Source organism: Candoia aspera, chromosome 2, assembly GCF_035149785.1.
Source record: "Candoia aspera isolate rCanAsp1 chromosome 2, rCanAsp1.hap2, whole genome shotgun sequence".
In the NCBI taxonomy this organism is placed as follows: domain Eukaryota; kingdom Metazoa; phylum Chordata; class Lepidosauria; order Squamata; family Boidae; genus Candoia; species Candoia aspera.
The window spans coordinates 231,170,634-231,185,270 of NC_086154.1; the positions used below are offsets into that span (position 1 = coordinate 231,170,634).

The following is a 14,637-nucleotide window of genomic DNA, read 5'->3' on the forward strand; positions in this document are numbered from 1 at the left end:
GTATTGGATTTCATACCTGGCTTGCTGAATAGCCTCTACCCACTCTTCTCCATCTGCTTCCTCCTCACAACGGAGCTCAAGAGGCTTCTGCCCTTCATGGCCAAAGAGGACTGTGAAATAATACTGTAAATAGTTTTAAAAAGGTTTAAATGTAGTAATGTAGTGTAATTATAATATAATTAATAAAATATAAATATAAACTAAATAGGACAATCAGTACATACAATGAACCCCTGCTTTGTCACAATCCATAGAGCTTTTTCTGGGTGAGAAAGGTTTCTGAAATGAACAGATCCTCTATTCAGGAAAAGAATTTGGCTTCAGAAGCACATCTCAAGTTCATTGAACACTTTTTCCCAGGAAAGCCTATAGGATTAGCCTCCCCACCTCTATTCTAAGCAGGTTACATTACCATCCCTAGGCTTCAGCACTAAAACTACCACAATGCTGCAGTCACCATCACAAAAGATTTCTTAAGCCAGAGGCTATTTTGATATCTCAGCAGCTTCGCATTATGGCTTAGCTAGTTGTACCTCTTTTTATATCTGAACATAGCTTTTGAGCCACCCCTCAAGCTTGTCATATCACTTGAATAAATGAGAGAAAGAAATAATAGGTTTTAAGTTTGCTGGTGGATTCTGATCCCATGTACAGCACATTGCAGTAATTCAAACAGGAAGTGACTAAGGCATGAGTGACTGTGAGCAGAGCCTCCTGATCCAGGAACAGGCACAACTGGTGCACAAGATGAAGTTATGTGAAGACCCTCCTAGCAATGGCTGCCACCTGCTCAAGTAGAAACTGTGAGTCCAGGGTGAGTCCAGTTGGTGAATTGAGTATCACCAACTATTTATGGTATCACACCCCACGCTCACAGATGACCTCACCCAGCAGCTTCTGGGTCCCCCACCCCACCAGTCCAGAAGGACATTATGATTGATGGTATTGAAAGCCACTGAGAATCAAGGAACGTGAGCAGGGAAGCTGTTAAATAGCAGGAAGGCTGGAACCTAACAGCAATCCCATCTGATCTCTACTGCTCAACTTCACAAACAGAATCTCATATCTGGTTATGTCAGGACCAGAACCCCTGAAAACCAAACAGATTCTTGGATAACAACAGCCATACCCATATCTCTGCCCTGGGAACATGGCTGGTGCTACCCCACTATCCCACATGGGCATGCCCGGCCAGGTTTTGGTAGCACATAGCAGATCAACTCTCTGATTCATGATTAGATCATGGATGAACTAAGCCTTATGACAGGCTGACCTTGCATCAAGTAGCAGTAACTGAAGGCCAAAGCTTCAAAGCTCTAAAGACCAGGCCTCAGGGCTGAGCACAAGGGGCTGGAACATGGTATCAGTACTAAACACTGACGCTGCCTTTCCGAAGAGCAGCCCTCCCTCTGACTCCTGCCATTATCTCCATCCGTGGTACCAATATGATATCCCTGCCTGCCCTCTCCCTCCTCAAATCATCCAAATGGTTTGCTATATAGTCTGAATGCACAGTGTTAGTTCATGGAGCCCTATTCAGAGCTTATGATGCTTCCTACTACTTCTTCCTGGAAAACTTGATTTATGGATCTGGTTAGGACCATACCGCTAGCCTCAGTGGTATCCAATGGCACATACCACTCACAATCCATATGACCTACAGTCTTCACTAGTATGAGTAGAGGCATAATGCTGCACGGGATTTATAAGAACTTCACATGCTATACTATTATTCTCTAATCCTTTCTTTGTATTAAGAGGGCTGTTTCTGGTTTGAATGAATCATACAGCTATCACAGCTATTAGCTTGTCTACCTACCTATCTGATTTATATAGCCATCCATCTGAAATACATAACTCTGGGTGTCTTACAGTAATTCAAAACAATGTAAAAACAAAATACAAAATTAAAATATATAAAACCATATTAAAAAAAACTTTATGCCCCATAATTTTGTCTAATACTCTCTCAAAACTACCTACACTGATTACCGCAGCAAATGGCACAGTTTAACTATGCACAGCATAGAGAAATATTTCTGGTCTATCCAAAATCTCCTTCATAAAGCACCTCATTAAACAAGATAGAGGAATAAAATCAAGTAAAAAAATACACTAACAGAAAAGCATTTGTGGACAAATAGCAAGACTGGGCAATGTTTGCTTAGGACCAAATACTGGAGTCAAAAGCCAGGTCTTCACTTAGCAATGAAAGCAGACAACACTTAACCCCAGTACCAGCTTGGCCTCTGTGGGAAAGGAATTCCAATGTCAGAACTGCGCCTGGTCTCCAGCAAAGGAATTCCAGAACAGAAAAGGTTGGCTTTCACATTCCCATATAAAGTGCTTCTCCTAGCCATGGAATGTCAAAAAGCACACACGCTTCCTGCCCCTGAAGATCTTAACAGTCAGATAGGTACACATTGGGAGAAGCACTTATTCATGTATTAGGAACCCAGAAAGTTAAGGGTGTTAGAGTCTGACTAGTAACATAGGCAGCTAGAGTAATTTTAGGACTAGCATTTTATGATCTCTGAAGGGTGATCTACCCAGTCCTCGGTCCAATACATCAAGAAGCTCCAAATTGGAAAAGATGGACTAGTATTTTAATAATATCAGCTATCAAGGATATTATCATCCCATCTCCCATAAACTTCCCATCTAGATAATGACCATTAATTCTCCAAACACCTTGGCGTGCTTGCCAGAATATTGCAGCTTTCCTCATCAAGTACTCAGTTATGGTCAAGTTAATAAGCTAGTTAATCATACTGCTGTCAAACCATTTCCAAATATCTGGAACAACAGAAAATAGGCAATTGAGAGCACGCAAAGCATTCCTACTCAGCATAAACAACAACACAACAACAGTTTCCTTGTATTTTATTGTTAAACTAGGGAATGCTACATCAAACTCTGAAAATTTAGAGTCCAAGAATGCATAACATGGTTTCCCTTCCAACAATATTTCCCAAATAAAAGGCCTCTGGAAAGCTAGTGCTCGAGACAATCAGATAACCTAGATTTAAGACTAGCATTACATATACAATTAGTACTATGTCACAAGAAAAACAATACTTATCTGCTCCATTTCCTCTGGCATGGTTGCAAATAAGAAACAAAAAATACCAACTTCTATATTTAAAGTAATCACAGGTCCCATCTCACTCAAACCTGAGAATGGTATTATATTAAACCAACCAAACTCACAAATCAAAGATCCTTACTGGCTTGAATAATACACATTTTACCTGAGAGCAGTTGCAACATGCTTGAAAATCTAACCACAGTCAGAGACCAGCAACAGTAAAATAAACCAGGCTAAAACAAAGACAATACTATACAGCAAAACAGGAACACCAAAGTCACCTGTAACCAGATTCACTAGATTTTTAAAAAATATTACGAAGAGCCCACTATTATCTCATAGCAGGCGTTACATGTTAGTTACAATATGTAATGCTGCAGGACCTATCTGGTAACCGAAGGGAGGCATAAACAAGCTGGAAATCTTGATAAAATGAGTGAGATAAACATAATATGTCCCCATAAAACATACAATGTAAGTAGAACATGAATAGCTGTTTCAACAGCACCTTACGGACAAAAGCGCATCCTTTCCTTATATAGCGTCTTATTAAACCTGCCCTCCACAAGCAGATAGCAGTAGACTAAAGCAGGCTTGTAAGAAGGTTATAGCATCTAGGCAATTCCAGGCTTGTCAGATAGTTAACCAGCTTTGTATTAATATACAAATTCTAAAACCTAAGCCGGAAACAGATTTCTTACATTTGCATTTGTACATCCCGAATTTGTTTTAGAGGAACTCTTGCTGGTTTGAATTCCATTTACAGCAAGAGCTGTGATGAAAAACCGTATGACAACAATTTCTGTGATAAGGTTTCCATTCAGACCAACTGACATTTGATTCAGATACAACATCATTGGCATCCAGCAGGATTATCTAGACAGGGATGTCCACAAGATGTGATTTTAAAAAGTCAAGATGGCGGCTGCAATGGTATGATCAAAGCTCTACCTGTTTTTAACGTGTGTGTTATAAATTGACTGGAAGTGGGTGCAACAAGAAATTAGGATTATTCTAACCATGGAAATGAAAGCCTTTCACTTTCTCCTCTATTCTACAGGGAATGAGAGGGGAGAAGAAACATCTGAGACTAAGATTTGCAGTACCTTCTGTAAATAAAGCTAAGGTATAGCTCAGCATTACATCCAGACTGATCCAGAGTTCTGTATAGGTGGATAGATTCTTCCTTACTAATCCAGTAAATGCACTTATTACTTAAGGTAACCAATTTTCTGTGTAGAATAATACAGAATCTATCCTCATGAAACCAAAAGCTACAAATATTTAGATGTATTCAGATTTCAGGGAAAATGCTTCAACCCACTGATAGCAAAAACCAGATTATGTTCTAAATAATTTTTTTGTTTGTTTTTTTATAATGAGAAAGTACAAATAAACCCACCTCAGCTTGGTTATATAAGCAATAAAAATAACTTCACTGATAATTTGCAATTGAGTATTTTATATGGAAATGTTCAGATAAAACAGTAATTAAAACCATCCATATTACACAGTTTGCTTATTCTTGCTGGGTGTCTAATTGGGTACCTAGTAAAGGTTAAGATATCTCAGTAACAACAGAACATGCCACCTTTGAAATACAGTCCTAAAATGTATTTAAATATGGACTTGCCGTTCACTTGAGCTATAAACAGTTATAGCTAAAAGAAGTATAACAGATGTGCTGATTACAGTTTGGAGAGAAATATTGTAGAAATTCTTGCACAGTTCTCACTTAAGAACATCTACAGCTAGGAAAACCTTATTATGCATCTCAAAATCAGTAAGTAACCTATTTTTTTTAAAAAAGATCAAATAAATAAAAAAATAGGAATCCCAAAATGTCAAAACAGTCTTCTTTCATATACATGTATCTAGTTAACTATCTGCCTACCAATAATAATAGTTTTATATAAGAACGTACTTTTCCTGGTACCTAGACATTCTGTGCTCTGCGTGCCAATCTGTTGCCTAGGAGCCTCGGCATGACCCAGCATCCTGCTGACACTGCTCTCCTGCTTCTACTCCAGGCAAGCTGTGCAGAAGAACGAGGACTCCTGATTTTATGGCAAAGTCATACACTTGGTCTGTATGCAAGCATGGCTATGTGAAACCTCAGGTCCTGGCCAAAGGCCCATAACAAAGCAAAGGAAGAAATCTGCTCATATATCCTGGATTTCATCCATGAGTTGACCCCGTACTACAAATTACATTTACCATGAATTAGATATATACTAATTCTGAAAAATGGCTACAGGTAGTCCTCATTTAGTTACCACAGTTGTGACTGGCAACTCGGTTGTTAAGTGAAGTGGTCGCTAAGTGAAACCATGACTGTGCTTATGATCGTACTTCAGTTTTCCATTGCTTTACAGACCTGCAAAGGTTGTAAATGTGAGGACTGGTCACAAAGTTACTTTCTCATCACTGTCATAACTGCAAACGGTCGCAAAACAAGTCATTTGTTAAACAAGGACTACCTATACTCAGAAAAGCAGGGTATAATAACTAAAACAATAAATAAACAGCACTGTTCGTAGCAATCGTATCATAAAATTTCTAACAATATTACTGTTGATAATGTCTGTGCATAATGTTTATAGGTACCATTCAATATACAATATTTTCAAAAAATGCATGTAAGAGTAATTCAACAGTATTAATCAACATATACTGAGACAAGATATCTAGTAGAACCTGCTCCAACTTACAATTGCTTCTTAGAAGGCACTATAATCTAAGCCACTTTATTCTTATGCATCATACTCTTAACACCGCAGAAGTTCATGTCTTTATCTTACAAAGCTTGCAGTTACTTTATAAAAGTGTTATAAAATTATTTCCATTATTTTAGTTCGCTCATAAAATAATTTAAGTTTGACCAGTTGCACAAATGTCAAAATCTAAGGCTACACAAAACTGAATATTGTAAACAAAAGTACTAACTGAAAATCAGTCTGAAATGTTAAAATATAAGTATGGGTTCCAGTGGAAATCAACTGCTATACGGTCCAGCTTAATTTTTTGTTCATAGGAACTACCTGCTGTATTCCTCTGCTTCATCTCTGTATTGTACAACAAAGTTATTACCAGATCTATGAAGCTAAACTAAAATCAGTACAATTTTCTCTAAAAAACTTACTCTGTAAAATCAGTATCATAGGTACATTCTCATACTTTTAGAAAGAGAAGTTAGAGCTAACATTGTGTGATGCAAATTACAGTCTAACATTGTGTGATGCAAATTACAGTTATAACATCTAGAACCTAGAGATAGGATTCACAGATGACATTAAGCTATAAGGTAGTCCTCATTTAGCAACCACAATTGAGACTGGCAACTTGATCATTAAGTGAAGTGGTCACTAAGTGAAACCACAACTGTGCTTATGATCTTACTTCAGCTTTCCTTTGCTTTACAGACCTGCAAAGGTCATAAATGCGAGGATTGGACATAAAGTTATTTTTCATCACTACTGTAACTGTCAACGGTTGCTAAATGCGTCAGTCACTAAATGTCAATTACCTGTAATTTGTCTAATTTTGGTTCAGCAGATTATGCAAACCCAGCCAACTGTTGTTTATCCAGTTAACCGTAATTAAGCAAGCCATGGCTTAAACTGATATTTGAACTATGTAAAATATTATGTAAAATTATTTCCGTTTAGTCATGCCGGCCACATGACCACGGAAGTGTCTACAAACGCCGGCTCTTCGGCTTTGAAATGGAGATGAGCACCGCCCCCTAGAGTCGGACACGACTGGACTTAATGTCAAGGGAAACCTTTACCTTTACTATGTAGAATATACCAGATTGTATCCAGAGCAGCAGAACAGATACACAAAGAAGAAAAATTACAAAATAGAATGAGCCAAAGGAAAATTAATTACATTCTTAGGGCTGTGAAATAATTCTGATTCCACAAATTAAATTCTGTGCAGGTACTGTAAGAATGTAAAGCTCACATTTAAAGTCTCAGAGGTACAGAAATGTATGTGATCGCTATTAGTACAGAAAAACTGTCATGAGTTGTTCTTTGAAGCTGACAGGCATTTTACAAAACAGCATTACCAAAAATGACATTATCAAACGTCATTTCTGTTTGATCCATATATAATGGCAAACTATGGTTTGGTGCTAGACTGAAAATTAGAAGATATGAGAAAACCAAGGGGAGAAGCAAGTGCAATACACAGAGCTAATTCTAGCCTATCAAAAAACAGAAGGCTAAAATTATTAAAACAAGCAATAATGTTGACAGATTCATCAAGTTCACCTAACGATTTATGACTCATCACAGCAAATATAGCCCACATATTCTAAACAATCTATTAAGAATGCGGAGTGCTTGGCGTTTGAGGGTCAAAAGGTATTTTGGAGTACAATCCCAAGAAAAAATGCAGCTGCTTTAAAGAGGTATAGCCAAGTGCTATGTGTAGGCATGTATTCGCCTTTAAATCCAAAGCATTTTACAGCCTAATGTCAGTTGCTTTAATACACATTATGATCATTATGCACATTATACTAAATATCAAATTTATGCCTGAAGTTTCTGATCCAGCAAAATATGTGCACAGAGAAATCTAGTTACATCTCCACGTCTCTTTAACTGAACCAATTTGAAACATTAAAAAAATATTGGAGTTGCTATTTCCTCAACATTTCAATCTAAGAAAAAGGGAGAATGTTTTTGTCCAAGGGCTGAAATCTACCCCGGTCTTACAGTCATCTGGCCCCCAGACATTTCCAGGCAGCATCACCTATGCTAACCCCAAAGGAAAAGCTGATAAAGACATCAGGTAGTTGCATATTACTGTGGAAAGACAATTCAGCCCCCTTCCAACAGCTGCATCTACTGTAAACTTCCCCCATTCTTCTGTTCTCCTCAGGATGAAAATATTCCCAGGTAGAAGGAGAGGCTGAATGTCTTCACACTACTGTACCTTACAGGGTGCTTCCAAAAAGGACTTCACTTCAATCACTGCCTATTCTATCATCCCCTCCTTATAAGAGATTATCTTCGGTAAGGCAAAAATACAAAAGATCCTTGGGGTACTACGGATGACTTCTAAATGAAAGATTCTATCTATATCCCTTGCCACCGTGCAATAAAAGCCTAATTTGGAAGGCTCTAGTCAATGGATTCCCTCCTGAATCTAAATCTTCACTCAATATTAGCTTCCTAGATCTTGCAATATTTTTAAAATTAATACAATTAAATAATTGCATAAGTTGTACACTTAATTAATATTGCTCTAAAGTATACAATGTTTTTCTACTCCTTAGGTCAATAGCTCCCTCTGTTTTTCTAACCCCCCTGGGTCAATGGCTCTTGACAGGGAAAAAAAGCTTTGTTTTATCTAAACTTTCCCTAACCAGGCACCCTCCTGATCTGTTGCTTAGGAATTCTGAGAACTGAAATCCAGTATATCTGGATGGCATCAGGTTAGGAAGGCAGACCTAAAGGTTTAATTTTGTTCAACAAGCGCATTTCCTGTTGAAACAATGAAAGAAATAAGAACCTGAACATTAATTAAAGTTCTTACTCGAACTTGAACATAACAGAAGTTATCTGAGAGGAAAAAAAATGAAAGCAGGTCTCTGTTAACAACAGTAGCAGCCTTTCCTTATCTACACTATAGTGTTTTTCTGTTTTAGGTACTTCATCTTCTCATTTTAAAAATAAGATCAACTTAAAATATACAGTTAAGTCAACTGAGAAGTTTTGGGAAGACTTCCAAAATGCTACTCTTAGCAAATTGTTTTTGGACTGTTAACTATATTGCAATCATTTTTCCATTTAATGGCAAAGTTTCCCACCATACTCCACCCAATCTATATCCTTCCTGCTCTGGATCATTTAAAAGTAACCTTACAATGAGATAAAGGTTTAGTACATGAATACAAAAATGACAGAAGACCACATCTCTGCAGTCTAAATACATGAATGGAAAGAAAAGTACAACTAAGTTCAGTGGTGTTTATTCCCAGAAAAGTAAATACGGGATTGCCATCTAAATTCCCTGTGTCCTATCCTCACATACTCATATTTGCACATCAGTTTTTGTCAAAAGCAGTCAGTAAAATAACTATTGCAATCTTGATATTCTTAGGTAGTACATAAGGGAACAGAATAAAAGAATCTTGTATTTTATTCAACTTGGTATTTTAAAAGTAGAAAAAAAAATTCAGGCTGCATGTCAATTTACAGTTCTCTTATCGACAAAACTTATTAAGTTGTGCCTTCCGGACACATCACTCAGATTTTAAGTAAGTCATTTCCATATAAATAAGGGTATCAAATAAATAAGAGTATGCATTTTAATATTTTACGTTCCTTCAAGTATTTGCTTTTCAATTCTAAAGCCACCCAACTTTTCAATGACTCTGGGTGGCATACAAATTTAAAACCAAGGAAACAGAACAACACCAGCAACAAAAAATGGTCATCCTGGTAGAATAGGCATAAAACCCCCCAGACGGGGGGCCCACATCCCACCCTAGCCCAAAGTCTGTGGGAGAGAGCCAGGTCTTCATGGCTTGTTTAAAGTAGAGCAGAGTTTGGGTCCTTCAAACCTCTGGGAGGATGTTGTTCCAGAGGGCAGGTGCCGTGACAAAGAAGACATGTCTCCTAGGTCCCATCAGATAGTATTGCTTAATGGATGGAATCCAGAGCATGGCAATTCTGTCTGATCCTATGGGACAGGTATAAACAAAGAGAGAGAGTCCATAACTAGGCCCTATGCCACGTAGGGCTTTGTAGGTGATAAACAGCACTTGAATTGTACCCAAAAGCCTACTGGTAACCAGTGCAGTTCATGAAGCATAAGTGTTACATGGGCATATTGTGACATGCCCATAACTGCTCTTGCTGTGGCATTCTGGACCAGCTGAAGCTTCCAAGTCATCTTCAAGAGCAACACCATGGAAAGCTCTCTGCACTAGCCCACACATAAGATAATCATGGCAAGAGAGACTATGAGAAAATCCAGCTCAGCAGTGGGTAGAATTGGCATACAAGACAGCCACCTGCTTTTTGAACAGGAGCTGAGAGTCCAGGAAACCCCCCAAATTGTGCACCAGTTCCATGTGGGGAAGTGCAACCCCACTGAGAACTAGAGATGGAAAATCCCTGGTTCTGGAAGGTCCAAATACTGATAGCCACTCAGTCTTGCTAGGGTTGAATTTAAGTCTGTCCCTCCCATTCAGTTCCCCCCAGCCTCCAGGCACTGTAACATGATCCTGTTAGCATCACTTCATCTACCAGTGGTATATACCTGAGTATGATCAGCGTACTGATGATACCTGACCCCGTGTCAATGCATAACTTCACTCAGCAGCTTCCTGTAGATATTAAAAGGAGGATGAGAGCACTGAGTCCTGTGGTACCCTGTAGATTAGAGGCTTTGGACTTGATCTTCCCCTTCCCATCATCACCAACTGGAACCAGACAAAAACAGGAGAACCACCATGCCCCCAACTTCCAAAGCCCATAGTCAGTCCAGAAGAATACCACAATTGATGGTATCCAAGACTGCTTGGGCAACTCCACTGAGGTCATCAGCAAGTACAATCAATGCCATGTCAGTGCTGTGCCCTGGCCTGAAACTAATCTGGTAATTCTGTTTCCTCAAGGGAACTCTGAAGTTCCAACCTGACCACCACCTCAACAATCCTCCCCAAAAAGGGAAGCTGGAGACTGAATAAAAGTGTTTTAAAAATCTGTAAGAATACAGCCCTTTCAACATGCTTTTCATTGTTGGATTATTTCTGTATTTATTTGGTGATTTAAATCTACATTTTTAAACTTTTTATATTCTCTTTTTGTTTTTAATCTTTGCTAGCCAACTTGATTGCAAAACAGGAAGGTGGGATATAAGTCAAATAGTTTGACTGGTTTCATTTTTTTCTACTCTTTCTCCAAATAATTCAAGATGGTATTTATCCCCAGAAACAAAAATGTCACAATGTAGTTAACCCTGGGAAAAGGAGTGCTTAGCTGAAGATACCCAGTAAGTGGAATCACTCTGAAGATTGTTTAATCAAGCTTTCTTATACAAAATAAATAAATAAATAAATAAAATAAAAAACCTGGACTTCCGGTGGAGGAAAAATGGCAGAATGACCAGTCCTACTAAACTCCGAGGTTAGGACTGACAATGCGGCATTTGTTTGGTGGATCAGGCAGGTCCTTAGATCCCTAAAATATTCTCCTGAGGAAGGAGAATTCAAGGAAATATTCCCTGTGCCCTCTGGGCAGCTGCTCCTTGCCGGAGGATCGCAAAATGGTGTTCCAGAGACCAAATGGTGAATCATCAGCTGAGAGGTGGGACTGCCATCTCTTCCAAGCCATGCTGAAGCCAAAACATGGACATTAACTCCGAATACCCCACTTCTAAAATCATCTTTTTGTTTTTGAATTATTGAATTTAAAGAGGCTTTCTCCAGTACAGAAATATTGATTCTTTTGGTTGAACTTTCATTATTTTTGGGATTTCTTTTTGGTACCTTTTAACTCCTTTAAAGGATTAAAGTTTGAGCAAGGAAGCTGAAAGTTGAACTGCTTCAGTAAAAAAAAATGTAAGGGAATAAATGTTGTGAGTATTTTCTATTTAACTTTTTTTTTAAGTAAAAGTTTTTGTTGGATTTGGGACTGGTCTTTTTTTAGTCACTACGGGAAAGTATTTCCTGCAGTTGTTTTTTCAAGCTGGGATTGGTTACTTTCTTTAATACTGATAGAGAAAGACTTTCAATTTCAACTTGTGGCTTTGTAACTGGATACTTTGTAACTGGAAACTTTCTCCCCCCTTCAACTACTTTCTACTACTGGGTTTACTTTCCATTACAAATATTACAAATATTGTTGGTCACTTTGTTGTTGTTTAGTCGTTTAGTCGTTTCCGACTCTTCGTGACTTCATGGACCAGCCCACGCCAGAGCTTCCTGTCGGTCATCAACACCCCCAGCTCCCGCAGGGACGAGTCCGTCACCTCTAGAATATCATCCATCCATCTTGCCCTTGGTCGGCCCCTCTTCCTTTTGCCCTCCACTCTCCCTAGCATCAGCATCTTCTCCAGGGTGTCCTGTCTTCTCATGATGTGACCAAAGTATTTCAGTTTTGCCTTCAATATCATTCCCTCAAGTGAGCAGTCTGGCTTTATTTCCTGGAGGATGGACTGGTTTGATCTTCTTGCAGTCCAAGGCACTCTCAGATTTTCCTCCAACACCACAGTTCAAAAGCATCGATCTTCCTTCTCTCAGCCTTCCTTATGGTCCAGCTCTCGCAGCCATATGTTACTACTGGGAATACCATTGCTTTAACTATGCGGACCTTTGTTGTCAGTGTGATGTCTCTGCTCTTAACTATTTTATTGAGATTGGTCATTGCTCTTCTCCCAAGGATTAAGCGTCTTCTGATTTCCTGACTGCAGTCAGCATCTGCAGTAATCTTTGCACCTAGAAATACAAAGTCTTTCACTGCTTCTACATTTTCTCCCTCTATTTGCCAGTTATCAAGCTGGTTGCCATAATCTTGGTTTTTTTCAGGTTTAGCTGCAAGCCAGCTTTTGCACTTCCTTCTTTCACCTTCATCATAAGGCTCCTCAGTTCCTCTTCGCTTTCAGCCATCAAAGTGGTATCATCTGCATATCTGAGATCGTTAATGTTTCTTCCAGCGATTTTAACTCCAGCCTTGGATTCCTCAAGCCCAGCATGTCGCATGATGTGTTCTGTGTACAAGTTGAATAGGTAGGGTGAGAGTATACAGCCCTGCCGTACTCCTTTCCCAATCTTAAACCAGTCCGTTGTTCCGTGGTCTGTTCTTACTGTTGCTACTTGGTCGTTATACAGATTCTTCAGGAGGCAGACAAGATGACTTGGTATCCCCATACCGCTAAGAACTTGCCACAATTTGTTATGGTCCACACAGTCAAAGGCATTAGAATAGTCAATCAAACAGAAATAGATGTTTTTCTGAAACTCCCTGGCTTTTTCCATTAGCCAGCGGATATTGGCAATTTGGTCCTGAGTTCCTCTGCCTTTTCTAAACCCAGCTTGTACATCTGGCAATTCTCGCTCCATGAATTGCTGAAGTCTACCTTGCAGGATCTTGAGCATTACCTTACTGGCATGTGAAATGAGTGCCACTGTTCGATAGTTTGAACATTCTTTAGTGTTCCCCTTTTTTGGTATGGGGATATAAGTTGATTTTTTCCAATCTGATGGCCATTCTTGTGTTTTCCAAATTAGCTGGCATATAGCATGCATTACCTTGACAGCATCATCTTGCAAGATTTTGAACAGTTCAGCTGGGATGACGTCATCTCCTGCTGCCTTGTTATTAGCAATGCTTCTTAAGGCCCATTCAACCTCACTCTTCAGGATGTCTGGCTCTAGCTTACTAACCACACAGTCAAAGCTATCCCCGATATTGTTATCCTTCCTATACAGGTCTTCTGTATATTCTTGCCACCTTTTCTTGATCTCTTCTTCTTCTGTTAGGTCCTTGCCATCTTTGTTTTTGATCATACCCATTTTGGCCTGGAATTTACCTCCAATGTTTCTAATTTTCTGGAAGAGGTCTCTTGTCCTTCCTATTCTATTGTCTTCTTCCAGTTCCACACATTGCTTGTTTAAGAATAATTCCTTATCTCTTCTGGCTAACCTCTGGAATTTTGCATTTAATTGGGCATATCTCCCCCTATCACTGTTGCCTTTTGCTTTCCTTCTTTCTTGGGCTACTTCTAATGTCTCAGCAGACAGCCATTTTGCCTTCTTGGTTTTCTCTTTCTTTGGGATGTATGTTGGTCACTAGAGGGAACCAAAGTATTAAGTTTTAAAACATCGATGTTTTAAATCAACATATTAAAAAAGGGGGGAAATAGAAATTATGGCTACTAGAAGAGTACAAAGACAAGTTTCTGGCAAATCTGAGGGACTAAAGAATATGTTTGAGGAATTCATTGCTAAATGTACAGTCTATTGCCCAATCTTTTGAGGTTCTTGAGAAAAAGATAGTTACAAGATTTACTGACTTTGAAAAAAAATTGGAGCAGAAATTAGAGAAAACAGAAGGAGATGTGAAACAAGTAACTAGCAGAGTTGACGTATTGTAAAGTGAAAGGGAGAAAGAGCTTGACAGAATTGCATTGCTTGAATTAAGGGATAAAGAATTTTGCTTAAGGCTCTGGGGGATTCCTGAGGAGAGTCTTAAAAGATAAGATTTCACAAGCTCTGGCAGCTTTAATTGAATGGTAGGATGATAAAATTTTGGAAGAAATAGAAAAAGTCTTTTGCATTAACTTGAGGTATGCAACTATAAATAACAAGACGAAAGATGTTCTGGTTCAGTTTACTAGGAGGAAAAGAAGAGAATTGGTCCTACAAGGTCATTTTGACTCCAAGCTTAATATTGACAAAGTGGATATAATTGTACTGAAAGAAATTCCTGTGAGAATTTTAAGAAAGAGAAAATATACTTTTTTAACTGATGTTCTGAAAATGAATGAGATTTCTTTCTGTTGGGAAAAATTGGAAGGGGTAGGTTTTA

At 38.6% G+C, this 14,637-nt stretch overlaps 1 protein-coding gene across 1 annotated transcript in view; it reads right to left on the reverse strand.

The window, feature by feature from the left end:
- The window catches only part of RASGRF2 (Ras protein specific guanine nucleotide releasing factor 2), a 109,417-nt gene that overhangs the window by 77,668 nt on the left and 17,112 nt on the right, over window positions 1-14,637 (reverse strand). Inside the window, exon 2 of the mRNA XM_063295478.1 lies at window positions 17-123. Within this exon, the coding sequence (XP_063151548.1) occupies window positions 17-123 (107 nt within the window). The remainder of the gene's footprint in view (window positions 1-16; window positions 124-14,637) is intronic.